At 33.4% G+C, this 23,406-nt stretch overlaps 3 protein-coding genes across 3 annotated transcripts; all 3 read left to right on the forward strand.

The window, feature by feature from the left end:
- Positions 1 to 7,980: 7,980 nt before the first annotated feature.
- Positions 7,981 to 11,014, forward strand: LOC113724111 (protein neprosin-like). The gene is made up of 7 exons (XM_027247051.2): positions 7,981 to 8,122; positions 8,232 to 8,318; positions 8,548 to 8,781; positions 9,358 to 9,519; positions 9,659 to 9,712; positions 9,828 to 9,965; positions 10,365 to 11,014. Exons 1-7 carry the CDS (start codon positions 8,027 to 8,029, stop codon positions 10,737 to 10,739), a joined length of 1,146 nt encoding a protein of 381 aa, XP_027102852.2. The 5' UTR covers positions 7,981 to 8,026; the 3' UTR covers positions 10,740 to 11,014.
- A 3,695-nt stretch (positions 11,015 to 14,709) lies between these two features.
- LOC113724110 (protein neprosin-like) lies at positions 14,710 to 18,211 on the forward strand. The gene is made up of 7 exons (XM_072080152.1): positions 14,710 to 14,842; positions 14,966 to 15,052; positions 15,204 to 15,428; positions 16,675 to 16,839; positions 17,017 to 17,073; positions 17,169 to 17,315; positions 17,606 to 18,211. The coding sequence occupies exons 1-7, from the start codon at positions 14,735 to 14,737 to the stop codon at positions 17,978 to 17,980; spliced, it is 1,164 nt and encodes a 387-aa protein (XP_071936253.1). The 5' UTR covers positions 14,710 to 14,734; the 3' UTR covers positions 17,981 to 18,211.
- A 1,249-nt stretch (positions 18,212 to 19,460) lies between these two features.
- Positions 19,461 to 22,526, forward strand: LOC113726979 (protein neprosin-like). The gene is made up of 7 exons (XM_027250906.2): positions 19,461 to 19,700; positions 19,813 to 19,899; positions 20,272 to 20,514; positions 20,650 to 20,811; positions 21,511 to 21,564; positions 21,652 to 21,798; positions 21,947 to 22,526. Exons 1-7 carry the CDS (start codon positions 19,590 to 19,592, stop codon positions 22,319 to 22,321), a joined length of 1,179 nt encoding a protein of 392 aa, XP_027106707.2. The 5' UTR covers positions 19,461 to 19,589; the 3' UTR covers positions 22,322 to 22,526.
- Positions 22,527 to 23,406: the final 880 nt, after the last annotated feature.

The raw sequence follows: 23,406 nt of genomic DNA on the forward strand, positions 1-23,406 counted from the left end.
TGCCTCTAAGAGTTGCTCAACTAAGACTAATGATGATTTTGTAAGGTTCCAAATCCAGGGGGGATTGATTTCAGACCAAAAAGAATTTGAGAAGAACTCTGCAATCTGCAGCCGGGTCTCCATTATGACCACCATGTTGATCTGTTTTGCCAACTAAGGCCAGATTATTTATATAATCCGAATCTCTTGAATTTTTTTATGACTTATGTGGTGGGTTCATTCTACGTTTACATTGATATGCTACTAATTCTTTTTCCTCATTTGCTTCATCTCTCTTCTTTATCAAGATCTCCATTTGCTAGATATTGTTTGGTATGCAATTTTTCTCTAAAAAATCTTTTAGAAACACATTTCCTAATCACATTTTTATTTCATACATATCAAATCTCTATAGTATATTTTTCTATAAAAACTTCAGAAAATAGCAATTCAGAAGAGCATCAGTTTCCTGTTTATCTTTATTAACCAAGCTCTATTTTATTGAGTTTTGCTTCAAACTGAGAAATTCTAATTTGGATTACTTCAATAAATTGTAGATGCAAAGGTTTCTCTTGAAAAACCAATTCATGCGACACAAAAAAATGGAGAATCTTGGACTCGTTTATTTGATTCGTTTTTGTAGATTATCTTTTGACATCGTTTTCATTGTTTTTCAAGATTTATTTTGGGTACATTATATTCATGTATGCCCATGATTAAATTGTTTCGACTTTTGTGCAATGTCACCATTTTGTCATCTATAATTTCAGAAAAGAAGAATGAAAGAAATAACTTATAAACATCTATTTGATTGGTTTCTCAAAACATAGGGAAATAATAATGTGTTCCTATGTCAAAACAACTGAAATTTGATCATCTAAATTGAATCCAAACTGAGATTAAAAATCATTTTGCACTCTTGTCAACCCCAAAGGGTGGCCTATTTATTTATTTATTTTTATCGCAATGATAATATTTGAATAATTTACTCTAGTCTAGTTTAGGGGGAAGACGAGTCTAACCGATTGGATTTGTCGGAGGAAGCCTAGCATAGGTTGGCCTGTTCTGATTTGAAGGAACTAACCAAAGTTGGTCTACTCTTGTGAGGCCAAGCTAGGTCTACTCAATTTTTTTACGTCTTCGGTCTTGCATTGGACCAAAGCAATATTTGTCAAGTACCCACAAGGCCACAACCCATGTACACATTTTCCATAGTTTTTTTTTTATTTTTTGATAGGTAGGGAATTTTAATGATTTAGAGGTTCTGAATTCTAATTCTTTTACATCCTTTCCGTTTTTAAAATCACATTTTTCCCCTGCTAGAAAATTTTTTTTATTTTAAAATAAAAATAAAAAATTGTTTTAGTATAAATTGCATTGAATGAGTGGTTGGCATTTAAGTTTGGCGCAAAAAAAGAAAAAAAAAAAGTGACACTTGATCTTGCTCAAACTTTGGAAGTTATAATGTATAATTGTATATGTTTTCTTTATCACTCGTTACTAGTAGATCCACTCTAAAATGTAGTAATTATCATTTTAGTATTACTAATAAAGTTGTTACCCAAAAAAACAGATAAAAGGAAAAAGAGCTGGAAATTGAACCTGCTCCTGTTAACAATATGACTTCGGAGTTCATAGGTCTCTGTTAACATTACAAGGCATTTCTAGTGAACCTGGAAATTTAGAAATAAATTAACCAGTATTGTCATAGACTCATAGTTCCATAACCTGGAGACTACAATTAATTTGATCTTCATTTTCTTTATGTTTGAGGTATGTTAATCCATTGCCTAATTCCTTGCACAAAGATGCTGCTATAATTTTGATCTACAACTTTTTCTTTGAGGTACTTTCATTATTAGTGTAGGCCTTAAAATCTCATTAAGACATCCAATTTTCTGGCTCTAAATTTAAAGATTATGATCAATAAATGGAATACAAGATTCTAACAAACCCGATATCACTTTCTTATGGAAATTCTAATCCTACTTTACTTAACACATTAACAATTGTGGGAAATGCACGTTACCTTTAGGCCTTTAGCACCATCCAAAGTAATCTTTGTCAAGAAATTAACGACCTCATCTAGCCTAGATGTAGAGTCCAAGAAGGAGCACCCCAAATCATGAATATGGTCAGGAAATAGCTTAGAAGATTTCAACAACCTGCATATTAACTTGTTATGGAAATGTTTATCCTACTTTACACCAACAAATTAACGAGTTTTAGTATGCTAAAATATTGTGACGACTTGTTCCTCTTCTTTAATACCATTTCTGGTTTTTGTGGGAAATGTTGGTTCTAGGCTTTTGGCATCATTCTTAGTACCTTTTGTCAACACATTGATAGCACTATCTAGTGCTCCAGAAAGGTGCTTCCAAAATCCTGTATCAAACTAGTGGCCTGAATGAAGATAAACCAGCTTGTTCCAATGCGATTTTTGATAAAGGGGTACCAAACAAGTATTCCAAATACAAACTGTTCTTCTTTCCTCTCCCTAATCTACTCCAGTAATTTCATATCATTTCTCCTCTGAAATGATAGACTCTACGATAAGCCCAAAGAAGTCGGAGGATTTTCTTGGCTTTTACTCAATAAACTCAATTAATATTTTCAAAATGTTGGTTACAATATACAAGAGCTGTGAAATAGTCCTAGAGGTTCAATGTTCTACGATAATTAGCAAATCAAAGAACTCCCTGGTAAAGTACTTGGAGACCCTTATAAATACCGGTAGTGAGGACATGAATTGCAGCCATCAACTGTTGAAAGAATTCGGGATATGCATCTTAGCATCGTGAAGATGGAATTCAAGGTCTTGTGCATTGGCATTTTGTTACTGATGATTATTGCTTCATGCGAAGCCTCGAGATTTAGCCAATTGAGCAAGACACCTGTTAAGTCTATTAAGGTGACTTATCACAATATCTCAGTGTAAGCCCTTTTGCCTTCTGTAACTCAAAGTTATGGTTATGTTGTCTCAATAATAAACTATTTGACCATTGTATTTGTGTCGCAGAGCCAAGATGGAGATGTCATAGATTGTGAGCATATCTCTCAGCAACCAGCATTTGATCATTAGAATTGGTTATTGGCCCCGTTCTTTATTTACCAACCTAGCAGATAGTGCTTCTACTATTGAGTATTGAATGGCCAATAGTACAACCCAAGTTTTGGACTCTCGATCAGATGGGAAAGCAACTACAACCCAAATGGGCAGCGGTCATTTTCCCCAAGACGGTTTTGGGAGTGCAAGTTACATGAAAAATCTACAAGTAGTGTATGACTCATCAAACCTGAGGCCCCTATACTACCCAAGAACCATAGCTCAGCAACCAAATTGCTATGATATAACACTCGGAAACAATGATGCATGGGGAGATTTCATTTTCTATGGAGGACCAGGGAGAAATCCTAAGTGTCCATGAACAGATTCATAGGTTTTGAGCTTTCATGATATTGTCATTGTTGCATTATTTGATTTCAAAAACTTCTTAAGTCATGTTGTTTGAGATTTTCCACATAAAACCACACACAGAGGCACAAATGTTTCTTTCTTGAAAGAAACATGAAACTCTTTTTGGTTGTCTCGAGTTTGAAATAAAATTACTGTTGTATCTTGTTTTTGTTGGTTGGAGTTATATAATCGTTTGAGATATAATAGGACTTTATAATTGTCCTCTATTATGATAATCACATAAGTTTTGAAATTGATAGAATATAATATTCCGATATAGCTGAACAGGCAAATAAGGTTGTCAAGGATTCACTAATGATGATATAACATATAATTGCTTTTGGTTATATTCGATGGTAATATTGTTCCTAAAAAACTAATCTAGTGTCTGCCCAAAAATCCCATTTATTTAGTTGTATTAGATGTGCCTCCGGATATCCTTAATTTCGCTCACATAACATCATTTTTGCATAAAGAAAAATTGGCACTATTTCTTTGAGTTTTTGGTTTTTAACCTCCTAGAATTATTTCTTATTCAAGTAGCATCAAGTTCAGTATTTTCATGATGCAAAAGAATTGTAACATAGGGAAGAAATTGGTTGCTTAAGGAAGCAATGTTAAAGACGACGAAAATTTTTCTAAGTATACGAAAGCAATGCCAAAGGAGAAGAGAATTTTCAAAATTGAGGGGATGTAGTCATAAGAAAAACTTAAGAATTTGTAAAACTTTCAAGCCTATTTGTTAATTTTTGCCAAAGTAAGAGAGGGCATGCAAATGCCATAGTCATCTTTACTTGGCTCTGGTCCTAACTATGGCTGAGCCAAAAACGGTAACGTTATTGTAGAAAGGGATAATATCAGAAACCTCCCCTGAGGTTTCTTGAAATATCACTAAGCTCCCCCCACATTTTGAAAATCTCTCTTACCACCCTTTGAATTGACATTTTCTTAACAATGTCAGCCCCTCTAAGCAAAAGTAACAATAGAAAATGCATTTTGGAGGAGGGAGAGTATTTTAGTTCCCTTCATACCCTTAGGTTGACTGATACAGTGACATAAGAAAGTTGCAGTAGGTGGAAAATGTGAATTCGAGAGTATTTTTCTGGCATGAGCACCGTTGCATGACCATTGGACATACAATGGCTACGTTGAGTGCTTCTAGTTTCTCCTTTAAAAGGTGAAACTACTACTTGAAATAGCTGCGCAGATGGAGAGGTAACTGGGCAAAGAAATGGCTAATTCATCCTTTAATTAGGACACTCACACAATTAAACTAATTAAACTCATGCTTTAGGGTTTATGAAATGGATGCATTTAATTAAGTCACTAATTAAATTACCTGCGAGTATTACTTTCACATAATTAATTTATGTTAAATACAAAACCTACCAGTTTCGCTTTCGTAAAAATTTAAATGTAATACTTTTTGAATTTTACTTACAACCATTTGTATATTTAATATAAATTAAATGATTCAGAGTAAAATGCTTATAAATAGCTATTACTTTGTTCGTGTAATAGAGGAAACCCATAAAGAGCTGATATGTTATGGGCAATTTCTTTTTTTTTTTTTTTTTTACCTTCACGTATTTAATTTATGTTAAATACAAAACCTACTAGTTTTCCTTTCGTAAAAATAGTAGTATATCACTTTTTAAATTTTACTTACAAACATTTATGTATTTAACATAAATTATATGATTTCGAGTAAAATTCCTATAAATAGCTAGTACTTTATTCATATAATAGAAGAAACCCGTAAAGAGCTAGTAAAAAGTAGGTAATTTCTTTTTTTACTTTCACATATTTAATTTATGTTAAATACAAAACCTTCTAGTTTCCCTTTCGTAATAATATTAGTGTAACACTTTTTGAATTTCACTTATAAACATTTATGTATTTAATATAAATTAAATGATTCAAAGCAAAATACTCATAAATAGCTAGTACTTTATTCATATAATGGAAGAAACTTGTAAAGAACTGGTATGTTATGGACAATTTTTTTTTTTTACTTTCAAATACTTCATTTATATTTAAGGGAGGTTACTGCTATTTCTGTAAAAATATTTGTGTAATGGCTTTTGAATTTTATTTGCAAATATTTATGTATTTAACATAAATTAAATGATTCAGAATAAAATGCCCATAAAAACCTGGTACTTGGTTCATGTAATAGAGAAAAACCATAAAGAGTTGGTACTTTATGGGATATTTATTTTTTAAAAAATATTTAATTTATGTTAATTAGATAACCTACTAGTTTTTTTTTGTAAGAAATTACTGTAACACTTTTTGAATTTTACTTAAAATGTTTATATATTTATTATAAATTGAATGTTTGAGAGCAAAATGTCCACAAAAAGCTTTAAGAGTAAAATATTTAATTGTTTTAATTTCTTTACTTTAAATTTTTTTCCCTTTTATAAGGTAACAGCACAAACAAGGGTATTGTTGGCAACTGATGAAGTCAACTAGTGACTTCTGACCCCACAATCACTTGAGGGGTGGTAAGAGAGATTTTCAAAATATGGGGGGAGCTTAGTGATATTTCAAGAAACCTCAGGGGAGGTTTCTGATATTATCCCTTGTAGAAATCCAACAATTTCACTAAAAAACTGTAGGAGATAAATTTCATAAAATTCAATATATATGGGGATGCAATTTACATACATATTTGGCAATTTATACACATACAGATATGTGTGGAAGAAGAGAAATAATATCAATAATAATATATTAATGATACACCATAATAACAAGACTATCAAATTTCATTTTTTTTCAATTGATAACAGTAATAAGACTCCCTATTTATAAAGGGAATAACTTGGTTAACAGGTCTTACAACCATAAAAGTTTTTTTAATAAAATATTAATTCCTACATAATAAAACTACCATAATTGGATTCAAATAGAATTACTAAAACCTTAACTTGACTAAAATATTGTTAAATAATAATATAAAATTTCTAATTTTGAACCTTGATTTAATATGCCAATAGATATTGATTGTGTCTATCTAAATATTTGATCATTCTTTACCCAAGGACCATGCCATTTAGGCATGCCGTTGTTTACGTCATGTTTTCTAAAATAAAAAATGAAAAAGAAAAAGGAAAGATAAAGTAGTTGGAACTTGGGATCGTGTCAAATGTAGCAAGGATGCATTCAGGATATAGAGCCTCAACAATAGAAATGCTAATGTCGCACAAATACAAATTTTTTCTTTTTCTTCCCTTTTTTTTTTTCAAAGAAAGGAGCACGCATTCATGTGTTCAACTAATGAGATCCAAATCCCATGTTCCAATGGTTTTCTCCTATTCTTTTTGCTGAACAGTAGGTGAGGTTTGTGGATTTTGATGAACACCAAAAAGGCTATCCATTATGAACAAACTTTCCAAAATAAAGATCCACTATAGGCATAACGTGCAACCAATTTCCCAGTTGTGGCAATTGCATAGGAGGTGCCCGAAGGAACCATTCCAATGAGAAGAGGAAACAAGAAGATGTATTAAGAGCTACCTGGATTGAATCTTTGTCCTGTCATCTGTGACGGACGCATTTAGTCATCTAACTCGAAATTGGCCTTTTGAAGTTGATTAAAAATTGATCTTCCTGTAATAGATCACCTGAGACAAAGATGTGAGATCTATGTTCAAAATTTTTTTCTGTTATAGACTAGGTATACAGGTGCACCGTGAGACAGGCATGTGAGCTCTCTTAATACATTTGGAGAGTGGAAAACTTAAGAGGGTGAAATACCAAAATTGAACTTATGGGGTCTGATTTTGAGACAAAAATTAAGGTTTCAAGGCCATTTTGGAAGAAACAATTTTCTGTTCTTATCTTACTTGTACATCTTTCTCTTGGGTTTTGGTTTACCTAATTGTCTCTTTTCTTTGCTACTCCTTTTGGAGTACTTGAGTCTCCAGCAGATTTGGTAACAGAAGTATTATGTGGCAAATTCGTGAACTTGTGCGACTCCAAGTTGAGCAATACAATGAATTTTGCGCGTCCCAGTTTTGGATTTTGGGAGGTTCCTTTCATTCAGGTTGGCGTTTAAGTTTTCAATCAAGATAAGCTGATCCTTTTACTTACAAACATAAATTACGAAAAAAGATTTTTTTGGTTCAAGAATAGAAAAAATTAAGTGCTTTATTTATTTATTTATTTATTTTTGTCTTGTTTTGTGTAAAAATATTGGATAAAAACAGGCTGTGAGCTTTAGTACCAACAACTTCGTTTGAATACGATGTTATCAGAAAGAGGGAAAAACAAAAATCTTTCAGTAAAAACTTCGGTACTCTCACATCCTTGTTCTTCGCCAAGCATTACGACAACATACTTTGTTTCTCCGATTAATCCAAGGCTTGGGATTAGTTTCTTGGATTGTAGTTTATACACACAATCGACAGATCCAAAAGGGTGCATACAATCAAGATATATAGCTGTGAAGTTAATGCTAGATTTAATTAATACATAGCATATTCATTATTGGGAAAGCCCTATAAATACATCTAGTTAACTACATTAATGCATGCACAGCTCTAAATTAGGAGCAGTTATTTGTTGTTTAGAATTGGAAAGATGGACTTGAAGGGATTCTATTGTTTCATGATACTCTTGATAGTATCATTTTCGGATGCCTCGAGATTGAGCAAGACTCCTGTCAAATCCATTAAGGTACATTTTTGTGCAAAAACCCTTTAATTGTGCGGCCAAATCATGTCTTGTACTTTTGTGAGAGTCGCAAATTTCTTGATGATTAATGCATGGTATTTTTTGTTGGCAGAGCGAAGATGGTGATGTGATCGATTGCGTGCATATCTCTCGTCAACCAGCATTTGATAATCCCTTGCTTAGAAATCATGTTATTCAGGTTTGCAGCTTGTGTGTGGCACTTGATTTTTCACCATTACAGAGAAGTAAATAAAGGCAAGAGACATAGGAAACAAAACTGTCTTTTTAACATGTTGTGTCTCTAGACTTATTGTTGTAAAAAATTACATATGAGGAAATATGGACAAGGTTTCACATCCTGAATTCATCCCCTTTGAATGAATTCCTGCCCAAGCATTCGGATGAATTTGCTTCAATGATTTTGGCAGACGAGGCCGAAATTTAGCCTAGAAGGGCTGCCTGCAAACAAATTGTCCAACAGCAAGAATTTACCAATTGCTCAGTTATGGCAATTGAGCGGAAGCTGCCCAGAGGAAACCATTCCCATCAGAAGGACAAAAGAAGTGGACGTATTGACCGCAAGCTCGATCCACAGAAATCTTCACAGTACTGTAGCACGTCATCCAAAACAAATTAGACAAGAAGGCAGACCGAAACTGCAGGTACTGGCTAACAAATATATATATATATATATATATATATATATATATATATATATATATATATATATATATATATATATCAGTTTCATTGTTTAAAATATCTAGTCATTGAATCCATTAGCTAATATCGTTCAGAAATATACTACTAATTTTCTATGAAGGAACTGTGTAATAATCGTATGTTTTACGTGTTTTTTTGTTTGAGACAATTTTGATCTGCATTTTGATTGATTATTGCTATAGATGCTTAAAACATCAGGCGTATTTTTTACCCAAAACCATTCGAAATTCAAAATTACTTCACTTTTCATGGTGCAAAGCAATAATGAAACAGTACTATATTACCATAGTTAAGAATCTCCAATTTGTCAAACGTCATGAACATAGCTAGGTAGATATGAAACTCTCTGACATTGAAGAGAAAAAATAAGTTTAGCTCTATCAACTTCACCCGATAGCTAGATTATGGCAATTAAAGAGACCAGTTTTTTTTTCTTAGCGTAACAATTTGTTATTCTGCTGTCTTTGCAATCACCTTATTGATGTCTTGTTACTTGTCCTTTTGGGTTTCTTTAGCTTGCAGCTGCACTTGTCGAAGGAGAATATTATGGAGCAAAGGCAACCATAAATATTTGGGGACCTCTAGTTCAACAATCTAATGAATTGACCACTTCTCTGCTCTCGATTTCAAGGGGTTCTTCTTTATCAAACCTGAGCGACATTGAAGTGGGTTGGCAAGTGAGTTTTTATCATTCAATCATAGCTTAAGTTTTTATTCATAAACAATAAATTAATGACAATTCTTTTGAATCACACCCTTATTATCAGCTTTTTTTTTTTTTTTTGTTCCTTTTGTTGTTTTGTTTGGAGGTAACAGGTCAACCCATCGTTATATAATGATAATAGAACAAGGCTTTTCACCTTCTGGTGGGTAAGTACCCAAGCATTTCCACAGAATCAGATTTCCCAAATAAAGCAGCTTCCAAAGAATCAGATTTTCCAAATAAAGCAGCTTCAAAATGATAGTGTATCTTTATTTTCTGCAGAACCGGTTCAAGGGATGCTACGACTTGCTATGTTCAGGGTTTATCCAAATCACCAATAAAATTGCACTCGGAGGCGCCATCTCCCCTCTATCCATCTACCATGGCGACCAATTTGACATCGATGTATTTGTTTTGAAGGTAGTACGACTCAAATTGATCGCCCTGAACCAAATTATCTACTAGCAAAATAGGAATGTTGCACAAGCTTAGCCACTAAATTTTTAGACTCATATTTTAGGCATTTTTGCTGCTTGATTTTCAGACACTCATGATTATTTAAAATTCCAAATGACAAAAATATTGATTGAGAGAGTTTTACATGTGTTTGCAACTTTTAAACTTACTGCATCTACCAATGTTTAAGATCATTCAAATAAATTTTCAGTCTATAGAAACTTATTTGTACTCAATAGATGACCAAAGATACTTACATGTAAGTAAAATCTAGATTCACTTGTGCACATGAAGTCTAAACAGTTTATAACTTTCTATTAGCTTAACCAAAATTTTGGGTTGAAATTTGTTGTAATTTGCTAGGATGCATCTCAAGATGTTTGGTGGCTACAAGTTGGCAAAGAAACACTTGGTTACTGGCCAACTTCCTTGCTTCCAAACCTAGCAAACAGTGCTTCAACGATTTTATGGGGTGGAATAGTTTTTGACTCAGAGTCAGATGGGCAACACACTACTACACAAATGGGCAGTGGCCACCCTCCCGAAGAAGGGTTTGAAGGGGCAAGTTATATGAAGAATCTTCAAGTAGTGGTTGAATCTGACTATTTAAGTCCCCTCAGTAACCCAGTCGCCATCGCTCAGCAACCAAATTGCTACAATATAACACTTGGAAAGAGCTCTTACTGGGGAGATTACATTTTCTATGGAGGACCTGGGAGAAATCCTAATTGTCCATGATCAAGTTCAAAAGATTTCACTGTGTTATGCATTTTCTTTATGGCCCAAATATTTGGTTTCGAGAAATTGGGTCCTAGTGTTTAAGTTTCTCTGCAATAAGCCAGACGAGGATGAGGTGGTCTAGTTTCTTCATGAAAAGAATAAGAAGCTTTTTGTGTTCTCTTGTGTGAATTGTAAACCTTCTCTTTGTACTTGAACTGGGAAAATAAGAAAGTTGTGACTTTGAAAGTTGCTGGCTATTGTAAAAGAATATTTTCCCAAGGCCTTTTTTTTTTTTTTAAATTGGATGCTCAATAAGACTCGTCAACACACCTAATTTATCATGTGAATTATTATCCTCCATTGCATTTATACAATTTCCTTAATTAACTTTACTTTTTTTTAAAAAAGTTAGCACTTGAACTACACATGTTAAGGATTACTTAATGAGTATTGGTTGGACAGATCCTATATATATGCATGGATGCAAACATACATACACACACATATATATATATTAAATCTATACCTATTCTATCTCTTTATCTATAAATTTCAGGTTTATTTAGCCTCCAATTTTTAAACACTCATGCGTTTCTTTAAATCTCATGTGATGAAAAGTACTGACGAATAAAGTTTTGGTAACGATTAAGAGAGTTTTATACTTGTATGTGCACGTGTGTGTATTGCATCTATGAATTATTATATATTTTGTGTTTGTTATAAAACCCTACAAAATTTGAAAGTGATCAAATTGTTATTTCAAGGAGAAAAGTCTTTCTTGTGCAGAAATGAGAAGAGTCGAAGGAGACATATATTGTACTGTAGCAACATTGACAACATGAAACTACACTTAATGACTTGTCTCTGGTGAAAATTAGATACCCTCAATAATCTACTTGTTTCTAATTAGTTTATGGATTTTTTCTAAAAAGCCACTTTTTGGCACTATTTAGTAAAACGTAATTTGCACTCAAGTTGTCACTTGAAGATACAAGCTTACATTTATTGACACCTTTGTATTTTGATACTTTTTCATTTTTTTTTAATGTAAGTGGGAGAGGTCGAATCCGAAAATTTTCACTTACACTCTCTTCTCCCAAACCATTCAACCCATCCCCCTCTCTCTCTCTTTTCCAGTTAAATTTACTTCTCCAAAAACAAAACACTTGAAATCTATCTTAAAAAGTGTCCACCAAACACCATTTTATATTGAAAATCATTATAAGATATAATTTAAGCAAAGAAAATCATAATAGTTTGAAAGAATGACTACTTGTTACTATATTTACAGTTTGGATATGTGGTTTGTTGAATTAGAAGATGTTTATTAGGCATAATGGCCTTAAAATTTGAAAACTTAAGAATAAGCCTAAATACATATTTTGCAATGTTGTAATAGAAACTGAAAGAATTGAGTGTTCTTAATTTTTGTTCCAACTGAATTCATCAATCAATTCCAAATTTAGTTCTGTAAATAATCAATTTAGTATTTTTTAAATTTGGAATCAAAATCAATACAAGTTTTCCTAAAAGTAAAATTACTTAAAAAATCCAAAATCATTTTGCCCTATTATGGTTTTATGATCCCACTTTGTGTTTGGCCAACTTTGGATTTCCTTCTTTTCTAAAGACACTATTGTTTTTAAGAGTTGATATTCTATACACTGACAATGTATGCACCATCATTATTGGATGTATGATAACTCAATTAAATTTAAATTTAATATTCAAATTTTGCTCATTTATCATTTTTCCAACCGTGATAGGGTATATATATTACCAGTATATACAAAATTAACTCTATTTTCAAATGCTTATATCTTGAAATGTGTACATGCACACACGCGCCTTGATGGATGTCACCATACAGATATAGGCTTTTCAAAGTCGTTTTGTAGCCCCACATCCAAAAACTAAAAAAAAAAAAAAAAAAAAAAAATCCCCAAAACACTAGCACATGCATTTTTTTTGGGTAATAACTGGAAAATGCTATAAAGGCGTGGTGTGTTTCATTATTTCATGTTATTGGTCGCCAATACCAGCTGGGAAAAAAACTCTTGTGTTTGCATTTACTAAGGGTCGTTCTTAACAAATTAAATTAAATTAAAGCAACTTGTTTGAAATTGAGCAAGCAACTGAAACTGACACTTTAGTTTTTCGTATCATGTTTTTTGATTTATTCACCATATTTTCACATCAGTTTCGTTTTCAATTTCAAATAAATTGCTTGCTAATGTGGAGCATAAGCATTAAAAAAGACGTCTATTTAAATTTTGGTTAAGCTCCACTTTGCAACCCAGAACTTGTACTATTTTTCCGCTTTATATCATAAACCTTTAAACACTTTGTACCATAAACTCGCAATTTTATATAGTTTAGACTCTAAAATCTCAAGATTGTTCTATTTAAGTCCAATTAATAATAAAGTTCATAAAATTAATGAAATAGAGGATCACAAAAATTAATGACAATGTATTGAAAGTGGTCAAAAGGACAAAGGGATGGCAATTAAAACAAACTGATTAAAAGTTTCCCCCACTTAATAATTAATATTGATAATAAAATTAAAGAGATAAAAGACGGTGCAAATTAATGACAACGTATTATTTTTTCTAGTTGCGATCTGTTTACTCTTTTTAATCACTTTTGACACATTGGCATTGATATGTGTGATCTTTTATACTGTTAATTTTGCTAACTTTATTATTAATTGGACTTAAACTTAAATAGGACAAATAGAGAGTTTAGAGCATAAAGTGTCCAAAATTAAGAGTTTAGGGTGCAAAATATTCAAAAAAAGTAGTACGGGGAATACAATGTGGAGTTAATCCTTAACTTTTTGCCCCAAGTGAACATTTTGGTTCCCTTTTAGAGTTGAAGTGGTAATTACAGCATTGATTCATTCTTTCACCTATCTTTTTCAAGTTTCATTCTTTCTGTTTACCGTACAATGGGGAATTATTTGTTATCAAGATGTGGGCTTTTGTGCATGAGTGGAAGATTTACTACTGTTTACTTACTACATTTTTATAGCAGGGTACATCTGGATGTTTCAAATGAGATTAGAAATGGAGTTAAACTTTGAGACATTTGGATAAAATAAGTTACCATTGTCAAAAAGTTTTTTCAATTCAGACATTAGTCAGCAAAACCTTAGATCATAATCAGCATCGATCTTTGAGATTTTTGTTTTTCACTCTTTTTTTGGCAATATTCCTGTTGTCTACATCATTTTTTGTTGCACATAATTGTCTAATTAACACAATGACGTATTTTTTGGTAAAATAATGTTCATATTTTCTTGCTTGTGCATTCTCAAGTTATTCGTATCGGATTTTAAAATTTTTGTCGTATTATCTACTTTATTTAATTAATTATACTACAGTATATGGATGGTAATTAAGTAGGTTAGATTATAGGGTTAAATACCAAAAACTCTTACAACTATTACACTAGTTGCACTTTACACCCTAAAGTATACTTTAATAGGTACTTTACACCCTTAATCGACTAAAAAATGACAGAGAAATTTAATTCATCCTCCATTAAAAGCTTTAGTAGAAAAAACCCTTTAAGTGAGAAAAAATTGGCACTTTAAATGGAGTAATTTTCACTTGGTAAGGAAAGTATAATTAGAAACACATAAGATTTGAAACAATTAAAACGAAAGAAGTGGAAGGGAAAGAAAAAAAAAGGAAAGAAGAAAGGGAATAATGTACCGTTATACAGAATGACACTATTCCTGTGGGCTTTAATAAAAATAATGTACCATTCTACAGGAATGACATTGTTCTCCTCTCCGATTAGTCCAAGGCTTCTGGTTGACAAACGCAGTTAATAGATCCAAAAGTATGCATACAATGAAGAATAGATGTAAAGTGCTGGAATTAACACATTGTTCCATCGGTATTGATGAAAAGCAATGTACAAGTACTTGGAGAGCTTATAAGTACAGCTAGTTAGCTACATTTACAAATGACTACTAATTCAATCAGCAGTTTGGCCTTGGAAAGATGGAGTTGAAGGCAATTCATTGCTTCCTAATACTCTTAATAATATCATCAATTTGTGATGCCTCAAGATTGAGCCAATTAAACAAGACTCCTCTCAAGTCTATTGAGGTTAGAAATTCTTGTGTACACCTATATATTGCGAGTTACTCATGCACACCTATATATTGCGAGTTACTCATGCATAATATGGTCATGCGAACAATCAATTTCTTGATAATTTATTTGTGGCAGAGCAAAGATGGTGATGTGATCGATTGTGTACATATCTATCATCAACCAGCATTTGATCATCCTTTACTCAAAGACCATGTCATTCAGGTTTAATTGCAATCTGTATCCCACATAATTATATACCAAATGAGAAAGGAAATTATATAAAGGAAAGAGGCATTTGTGTTAATGAATAATTTTGAACAAAATTGCTGCTTAAGATATTAAGGTTCCAAATTGATGCATTTCAATTTGGCAGATGAGACCGAAACATCAACCAGAAGGTGTGCTTGCTGAGAACAGACAGTTTAACCGTAGGAAATCAATCACTCAGTTATGGCAATCGAGCGGAAGCTGCCCCGAGGAAACCATTCCCATCAGAAGAACCAAACAGGCGGATGCCTCAGGCGCAAACTTTATTCCGAGCAATCTTCATAATAAGGGAGCTAATACAGAACTCATTGGCCAAGCGACTACCCTGCAGGTACCAACTAAACATTCTTGAGGGATAAAAAACAAGATTGAACAATTTATAGTAGGAATTTTACACCCAAAAAAAAAAATCTCAAAATACAGAAGTTATCTTTTTTGCTGGGACAGTTTGCGATCTGCATTTTTCTTTGGTTATCCACCTTAACTAACAAAAATACAGAAGTACTTTTAGGGCCCGCATCAATCAAAATTGAATAGTACATCAACTTTCATTTTGCAATGCACCAATGAAAATGAAGTAGGAATTTCCGGTTTGTCAAATATTAGTAAAGTATCTCTCTATAATATACAAAATAGACTGATACATGTCAAACTCTTTAAAATCACTCAGCTCTTGTAATTTAACCCATCAAATAGGAAAGTATTGACCATTTTTTTTTCCCGAGAATACAGAGTGCTTTTAAGGTACATTTAATTGCTTAGAAGGATTTCTTGCCGCCGAATCTCGATATGGATTAATTTTATATAAAGGGAACTTACTTCTATCTTATGAGATATTAACTTATTTGCATCTTCACAAGTTTAAATGACTTTTTTCAAATCCGGAAATCTCTATATCCACAAGATTTAGTTCAATTCGTAGGAAAGTAACTATACATCCTAATTCAATTCTCAAGACTCTTCCTCTCCTTTTTCCCCTTTAAGATTTGAAGTTTTTCTTTAAAATTTCTTTTATTTGTGAAAGGACAACTAAATTTCATCCGTATCCAAGTTATCACATTAAAAGAAATATATGTTCAAAGTATCATAATAGTATGCTTAATATCCTAGGGAGTAAGGTGCTAACGGTAAATAGTTTAGGGGTGTAAAGTGAAATTAATCCTTTTCGTTAATGAATTACACAAGGGGGAGTATCGATATCACCAACTCTATCTCCTATGCACTAATTTTGCTTGGTGGTGTATGACAAGCACTGATAATACCATGGAAATTCCTCCTTAACTCACATTCTTCACAAATTACCACCAACAAAATTCCAAAATATGATACCACCTCAAAAAATCTTGTCTTCATCTTCACATAAAGCCCCTTTTGATATATTTTGGTCAATCGGCAACCTCATATAAGCCCCTCTTGATGTTGAACTCATTTCAAAACTATGGGGTGGAGAGACACTTTCCCATGGCTCAAGTTTGTTTTGTTTTGTTTTGTTTGGACAAAGAAGAAAGGCTTGTTTTTGTCTATTCTCTTCCCTTTTTATGTGCCTTATTTATGCTCCTCTCTTCATCCTTCCTCAGTTTGTTGCTACACTTGTTGGAGGTGACCAGTATCATGGAGCAACAGCACACATAAATGTCTGGGAACCCCAAGTTCAACAATCTAGTGACTTTAGCTCGTCTCAACTCTCGTTTGCGGCAGGTTCTGATGTATCAAATTTTGACAACATTCAAGCGGGTTGGCACGTAAGTTTCAATTCATAAGCATAATTTTTTCAAACATAAGAATTGCCATTTTTTTTTAATTATGGTATTGCCATATTTATAATTGATAGTGATAATTCTTTTTAAGCACCAATAGATATTGATAAGTCATTTTTTGTTTTATCTTATCTTAATTGGAAAAAAAAAAAACAAAAACAGGTCTACCCATTATTATATGGAGATAGCAGCACAAGGCTTTTCATCGCTTACTTTACTGTAAGCATCGAAGCATTTTTCCGCTGTCGAGAGGATCACTTCGTCTAATAAATCAGCTAAATTTGATAGAAATATATACTTACTTGCTTTTACAGATCCATAATTCTCAAACCATTGGATGCTACAACTTGCTCTGCTCAGGCTTTGTCCAAACCAGCAATGAAATCGCACTGGGAGCCGCCATTTCCCCTCTCTCCACTTTCCACGGTGCCCAATTTGGAATCGATGTCCTTATATTTAAGGTATAAAAGATTAATTTTTTCTATACTAACATAGTATATACTAGTTGGTGTGGATGCGTAACGCATATACAAAATTTAAAATTTAAAATTAATTAAAATTATTTATCATGCATCTAGATCTGCCAGTATATACACTAATGATTGATCCATAAATTAATATTTTTTAACGTACACAAACCTAGATTTTTACTATGTCTGTCAAAGAGATGCAGCGTAATACTACATTTGTGTACTTAAAGTCTATATAGTCTAGATAAGATTAACCAGAATAATGGGTTGAATTTTGTTAGGATCCATCTCAAGATGTTTGGTGGCTACATTATGAAGGCACGCCAATTGGTTACTGGCCAAGTAAATTGTTTGCGGACCTAGCAAACACTGCTTCAGCGATCACATGGGGTGGTTCTGTTTTAAGCTCAGAATCTGATGGGCAACAAACTACTACACAAATGGGCAGTGGCCATTTTCCTGAAGAAGGGTTTGGTGGGGCAAGTTACATTAGGGATCTATATTTAGTGGATGAATCTTTGAAGTTAAAGCCCCTTGGTAACCCAACCACCTCCGCAAAGCAGCCAAATTGCTATAATATAACACTTGGAAGAAACGAAGGTGGGGGAGATTTCATTTTCTATGGTGGACCTGGGAGAAATCCCAATTGCCCATGATCAAGTTCAAAAGATTTCACCTTGTTACGTACTTTTTTGTTTTTAATGGCTCAAATGTTTTGTTTCGAAAACTGGAGACCTAATATCTCAGTTTCTCATCAAACAAGCTAGAAGGCAATGAAATGTTCTGGTTTCTTTAAGAAATAATTAGAAGGCTACGAAAAAATTCTTCTTGCTCTTCTAATATTGGCTACTTTGGTCTATAAGAATTAGAAGATCGATGTTTTGATATACCGATAGCTCTGGCGATTTGGGAAAAGGACAGTGATTTGTGGTAATTGATATGGCGTGCAACTTATGGCGATGATAGCAATCCTCCATACTAGTCAGTGTTGACTACGATTATACCACAACCCCTTGACAAAATTGTATGGTACCCAATTGATGATATGCCACTAGCTATAAAAGAGATCAATTTAACTTTGAATAGCTGAATGTATTTGATTGACTTAATTTACTGAAGTTGCAACCTTACAAATATCAATCGAATTCTCTTCCCGGCTATAAAGGCCTTGAGTTATTGATCTAAATTAATTGTATTTGGGTACTTTGAGGCGTCATCGATCCAGTGAGAAACTAGTAACGCCTTCTTCTCCCTATACTTCGTAAAAATGACGCTGTAGCTAACATAAGTTGGCTCAACTAATAAAAACGGGTAATTTATTTTTATAAAAGATTGTGCGTTTGAGTCCCATTGTTGCTGCAAGGGCTATTTTGGTAGGCGATTTATAAGAATCTTTATAAGCGATCAATGGTTCTAAGCATATCCTAACTCCTAAAAGTGATTGGAGTCGAAACTATCCAAACTTTTTCCTATAGAAAAAAAAAGATTGTGTTGATCCAATCAGGACTAACCCATCCATTTTTCGCAATCATTCTTCAATGACGTGACATCAGACATGTCCTTATGGCCCTCTAGGCCACGAATCAAGACTCGATGTTCACGCTTTTAGGCCCTTAGTTACACACGAAGGCGAGAAACTTTGGGGAGAACCAAAAAATAGAAAATAAAAAACTATATAAAGGGATACAACCAAAATCATCAAACGAAGTCCTTGTACCTTGTGCATAGTCGTATTAGATTAATTAAGAGCTATCCTGTGTCCTTTTACGAATACAATGACGTTCATGATTTATTATTCATTTGATGCAGATGTGCCACTATAGTTTAAGTAGTACCTTGCATATAGGTGCCGTCCAATTCCTGATTTTTCCACTGGACTTAAAGATTAACGATCTTGTTTGACTGTGGGATGAAGAGATAGAAATGATAATTGAACATTCCTATGTATTAGACCCTTGTTTCATTTTTAACTTTTGTTTTCTTCATTGTCATTTTCTTCCCAAATGTTCCCATTTCCTTATCATGCGGTAAATCCAAAGCATCAGCTGGTTTACTTGTCTTCTAGTTTATGGAATCTATTCATAGATCCAAAGGATGCAAATTATAAAAAGAGCTGTCAAGTACTGTTCTTGTATGGAATATTATCGCCATATAATCAAGAACACCTCAGCAAAGTACTAGGAGAGTTTATAAATCTCAGTTGGCCACAAAAACATAAGCAGATCATCAATCTCTGAAGTTGGAAGCAGCTAGAGATTTGTGAAGATGAAGGTTAATCAACTGTGTTGTTTCGTGTTATTGTTGATGATGATGGCTTTATGCGATGCATCAAGATTAATAAACTACTTCAACAAGTCTCCTCTGAAGTCTATCAAGGTGATCTAAGATCATATGTTCCCGCTTCTTCTATGAATATATGTGTCTGCTTTTCTAAATCTTCTTTATGTTAAAAATTTGAATGATCATCTCATGGTGATTTTTATGGCAGAGCAAGGATGGTGATGTAATTGATTGTATACTTCTCTCTGAACAACCAGCACTTGATCATCCCTTACTCAAGGATCACCAAATTCTGGTTTGTGAATTGCTTGCAACTCCAAAAAAATATACCAAAAAAAAAAAATTTTTTCCTGAAAATTCCTCAGCAGAGGTACATTTAGCAGCTAGAACTTGGACATCATCACTCACTAGTTGCTTATATTTTTTTTATTTTATTTTTTTTGACTTTGTTGGTTAGTTGCTTATATCTTACAAAGGGCTAATGGAGCATTAACTAGAAAGGATTTCATTATGGTTAAAGCTGTGCCCAACTATATATATATATATATATATATATATATAAAGTAACTGAGCATTCAACTGTTGAGAGCTGAATCCAATCTTTGCATGTGTTCATGAATCTTGTGCTCTTTGATTGGAAGAATTTTGTAAGCAGTTGATTTTGCAGATGACACCAAGTTATCACCCGGAAGGGTTGAAAAAATTGTTCAACAGTAGGAATGATGAGAAATCAATTACTCAATTGTGGCAATTGGCTGGGAGATGTCCACAGGGAAGCATTCCTATCAGAAGAGGTAAAAAAGAGGATGGTTTCTTCTCTGTGATCAAGAGCTTTTTACAGAAGGATGAAACCAATCGCGAGAAGCTTTCAGCCGGCATGGAACTAATCAGCCAAGTGAAATCCTACCAGGTAGTAAACCTATTTGAAAATTTAAGGTGAATTTCGTATAAAGTACCACAACAAAGTGTTTGGCTCAATCACAAGTTCAATTAGTCCAATTATGTTTTCTAATGATTCTTTTTCCCTCGTCTTGGACTTCTTCAGTCTGTAGCTAGTTATGCTATGGGAGCATATTATGGAGCAAAGGCAATCATGAATGTCTGGCAACCCCAACTTCAGCAACCTAATGAATATAGCTCGTCTCAGCTCTGGATAACGGAGAATTCTTTTGGTTCAAATCAGAACACCATTCAAGCGGGTTGGCATGTAAGTTTTTCATCTACCACCTTACCAGCCAATCAAGCAATTTGAGTTTTTTTTTTTTTTTTTCAAGTAAATAACTAGCAACCCATTGTGATTTCACATATTATCACATAATCTCCCTAATGTTTTAAGATATTCACAGTATTCTCTTATGATTTTATGCAAAGCAAAATTTTGATGGAAAGCACCCTCCATAACGTCATTAGTTGAAATGCAAGTGTCAGTCTTCCTTAAGTATTAAACTAAATAAGAGCCTAACCACTTTGCATAAAACTACAGGGGGCATTATATAGGTCTATATACAAAACTAAATAGTTATCAAGTGGATATTTATGCAAAATTATAAGGGGTTAAATGGATAATTATATAAAACCATAAAATGAGTGAGTATTATGATTTCATCCTGCACATTTTTGAGCACATCCAAATCAATCATCTAACCAAAGATGTTTTTAGTCTATATTCCACTTCGCACAAAATTACAAGGGATATGTACTTACGCAGATAAATATTAGCGAGGTGATATGATAATAGGAAAAACCACAGGGGTTTATTAGTAATTTATCCCTTTTTAGTGAAGCACAAATAGAATGTTGACTCAATCCCTTGTAATTTAGTAATTTACTCTTTTTGGGTGAAACACAACTAGAATATTGAGCAATGTAATAACTCATTGTGTATTATTGGGAAAAAAAAAAACAGGTCAACCCAGAATTATACGGAGATGCTAGAACAAGGTTCTTCATGCACTGGACTGTAAGCATCTTAAACCTTTTCCAAGAATCACTTTTGCTAATCATGCAACTTTAGTTTGATATATAGACTCTACATTTATGTCGACAGAGGGACAACTTTAAGTCCACAGGATGCTACAACTTGCTGTGTTCAGGCTTTGTTCAAATCACTAATGAAATTGTACTAGGAGGCTCTGTCTTCCCCCTCTCCAATTTCAACGGTTCCCAGTCTGAAATTAGCATACTTATTTGGAAGGTAACTTAAGTAGCTCTTTTATTTATTTATTTAGTTTTTCAAGAACAAGAAATTTATTGGTGGGATGTATGTATTGTGCAAATTACAAGATGCAGTTTTTTTTTCCTTATGATTTTTGAAACTCATGGATTGGCTTAAGTTTTGCTAGGATCCAGCACAAGATGCATGGTGGCTAGAATTTGGCAACACGATAGTTGGTTACTGGCCAGGCTCTTTGCTTACAAGCCTAGCACACTATTCTTCTTTGATTGAATGGGGTGCGCTAGTTTTAAACAAACAGTCAGATGGGGTACAAACTTCTACACAGATGGGAAGTGGCCATTTTCCACAAGAAGGTTTTAAGAGGGCAAGTTACATGAGAAATCTTGAAGTGATAGGCAGCTCAATGAAATTAAGGCCCCTTAATTACTTAAGGACCATTGCTCGGAAATCAAACTGCTATGACATAACTGTGGGAGAGAATGCTGATTGGGGAAATTACATTTTCTATGGAGGACCCGGGAGAAATCCTAGTTGTCCATGATGGAACTCCAAAAGTTTAACCATTTGGCTATGTATTCCCTTTGCAACTCAGTTTAGCTTTTTAGAACTTTCAAGTCCTAATGATGGAAGATTCTCCAACTCCATATAAAGCTGGACATAAATGTGCATGGTGGTAATTAAGCTAAAATTAAAGATGGAGTTTCTCAATGTTCTATTCTGTATAAAATGACTAGCTCTCTTTTCAATTTGAAGTATACATTATACTGGCCATCTGTCTCTGGTATGAAATTCCTACCATATCTGACCGTCTAAAAAGATGTTAAGTGTGTAATAGAATTGGACAATACATACCATTTCTTGTAGAGCCAGTACTGATAACAAACTAGCTAATCTCTTTGCAAAATTAGAAAGAGAAATTGAACATTCTGACTCATGTAGAATATATCTCCAAATTAGTACTATACTACCCGCTTATGGGTTTTCTTCGTGAGATGATTTCCATGCTATAGTGCTAAACATGCACAAATTTGGATAACCTACACCTAAAGGTGCCCCCGACAGTCAACAGAAATGAAAAAGGTATACTTGAGTACGAGAAAAATTCTGCAACATGTCACTAAACTTTTCAAGTTTCTCATTTCACTCACTAAACAAGTTTCTCATTGCAAAGATGGTGATATAATTGATTGTGTCCATATCTATCAACAACTAGCATTTGACAATCCTTTGCCCAAAGGCCACTGAATTCTGCAGGTTTGCCCCATGCAACACCCCTCAAAAGAAAAATAAACAAAAAAAAAATGCAAAAATATGAAGTATATATAACACCATAATTGCTTGACGGACGGAAGGGAAGCTATATGTTTTTCTTTTGCAGATGAGACCAAATTATCAACCAGAACTGGGATTTGCTGAGAATAAAATTTCCAACATTAAGTCCACTAACATTAATGAACTTGAACAGAAACCAATCAGTCAGTTGTTGCAATTGGCTGAAAAGTGCCCAGACAGAACCATTCCTATCAGGAGGGCTAAGCAAGAGGATATCTTAAGAACAAGCTCTATGAAGACTAAGAACTTTGGAAGGAAGCTAAACACCAATTTTCCGAAAACTGGCCAACACAG

This window comes from Coffea arabica, chromosome 2e (assembly GCF_036785885.1).
Source record: "Coffea arabica cultivar ET-39 chromosome 2e, Coffea Arabica ET-39 HiFi, whole genome shotgun sequence".
Classification (NCBI taxonomy): domain Eukaryota; kingdom Viridiplantae; phylum Streptophyta; class Magnoliopsida; order Gentianales; family Rubiaceae; genus Coffea; species Coffea arabica.

Excerpts from the sequence above, each read along its gene's own strand:
- LOC113724111 (XM_027247051.2), top strand. The coding sequence starts at position 8,027 with ATGGACTTGAAGGGATTCTATTGTTTCATGATACTCTTGATAGTATCA. Across the intron at positions 9,520-9,658 it reads ACATTGAAGTGGGTTGGCAA|GTCAACCCATCGTTATATAA; the intron begins GTGAGTTTTTAT and ends TGGAGGTAACAG. Across the intron at positions 9,713-9,827 it reads GGCTTTTCACCTTCTGGTGG|AACCGGTTCAAGGGATGCTA; the intron begins GTAAGTACCCAA and ends TATTTTCTGCAG.
- LOC113724110 (XM_072080152.1), top strand. The coding sequence starts at position 14,735 with ATGGAGTTGAAGGCAATTCATTGCTTCCTAATACTCTTAATAATATCA. Across the intron at positions 16,840-17,016 it reads ACATTCAAGCGGGTTGGCAC|GTCTACCCATTATTATATGG; the intron begins GTAAGTTTCAAT and ends AAACAAAAACAG. Across the intron at positions 17,316-17,605 it reads TCGATGTCCTTATATTTAAG|GATCCATCTCAAGATGTTTG; the intron begins GTATAAAAGATT and ends GAATTTTGTTAG.
- LOC113726979 (XM_027250906.2), top strand. The coding sequence starts at position 19,590 with ATGAAGGTTAATCAACTGTGTTGTTTCGTGTTATTGTTGATGATGATG. Across the intron at positions 19,900-20,271 it reads TCAAGGATCACCAAATTCTG|ATGACACCAAGTTATCACCC; the intron begins GTTTGTGAATTG and ends TTGATTTTGCAG. Across the intron at positions 20,812-21,510 it reads CCATTCAAGCGGGTTGGCAT|GTCAACCCAGAATTATACGG; the intron begins GTAAGTTTTTCA and ends AAAAAAAAACAG.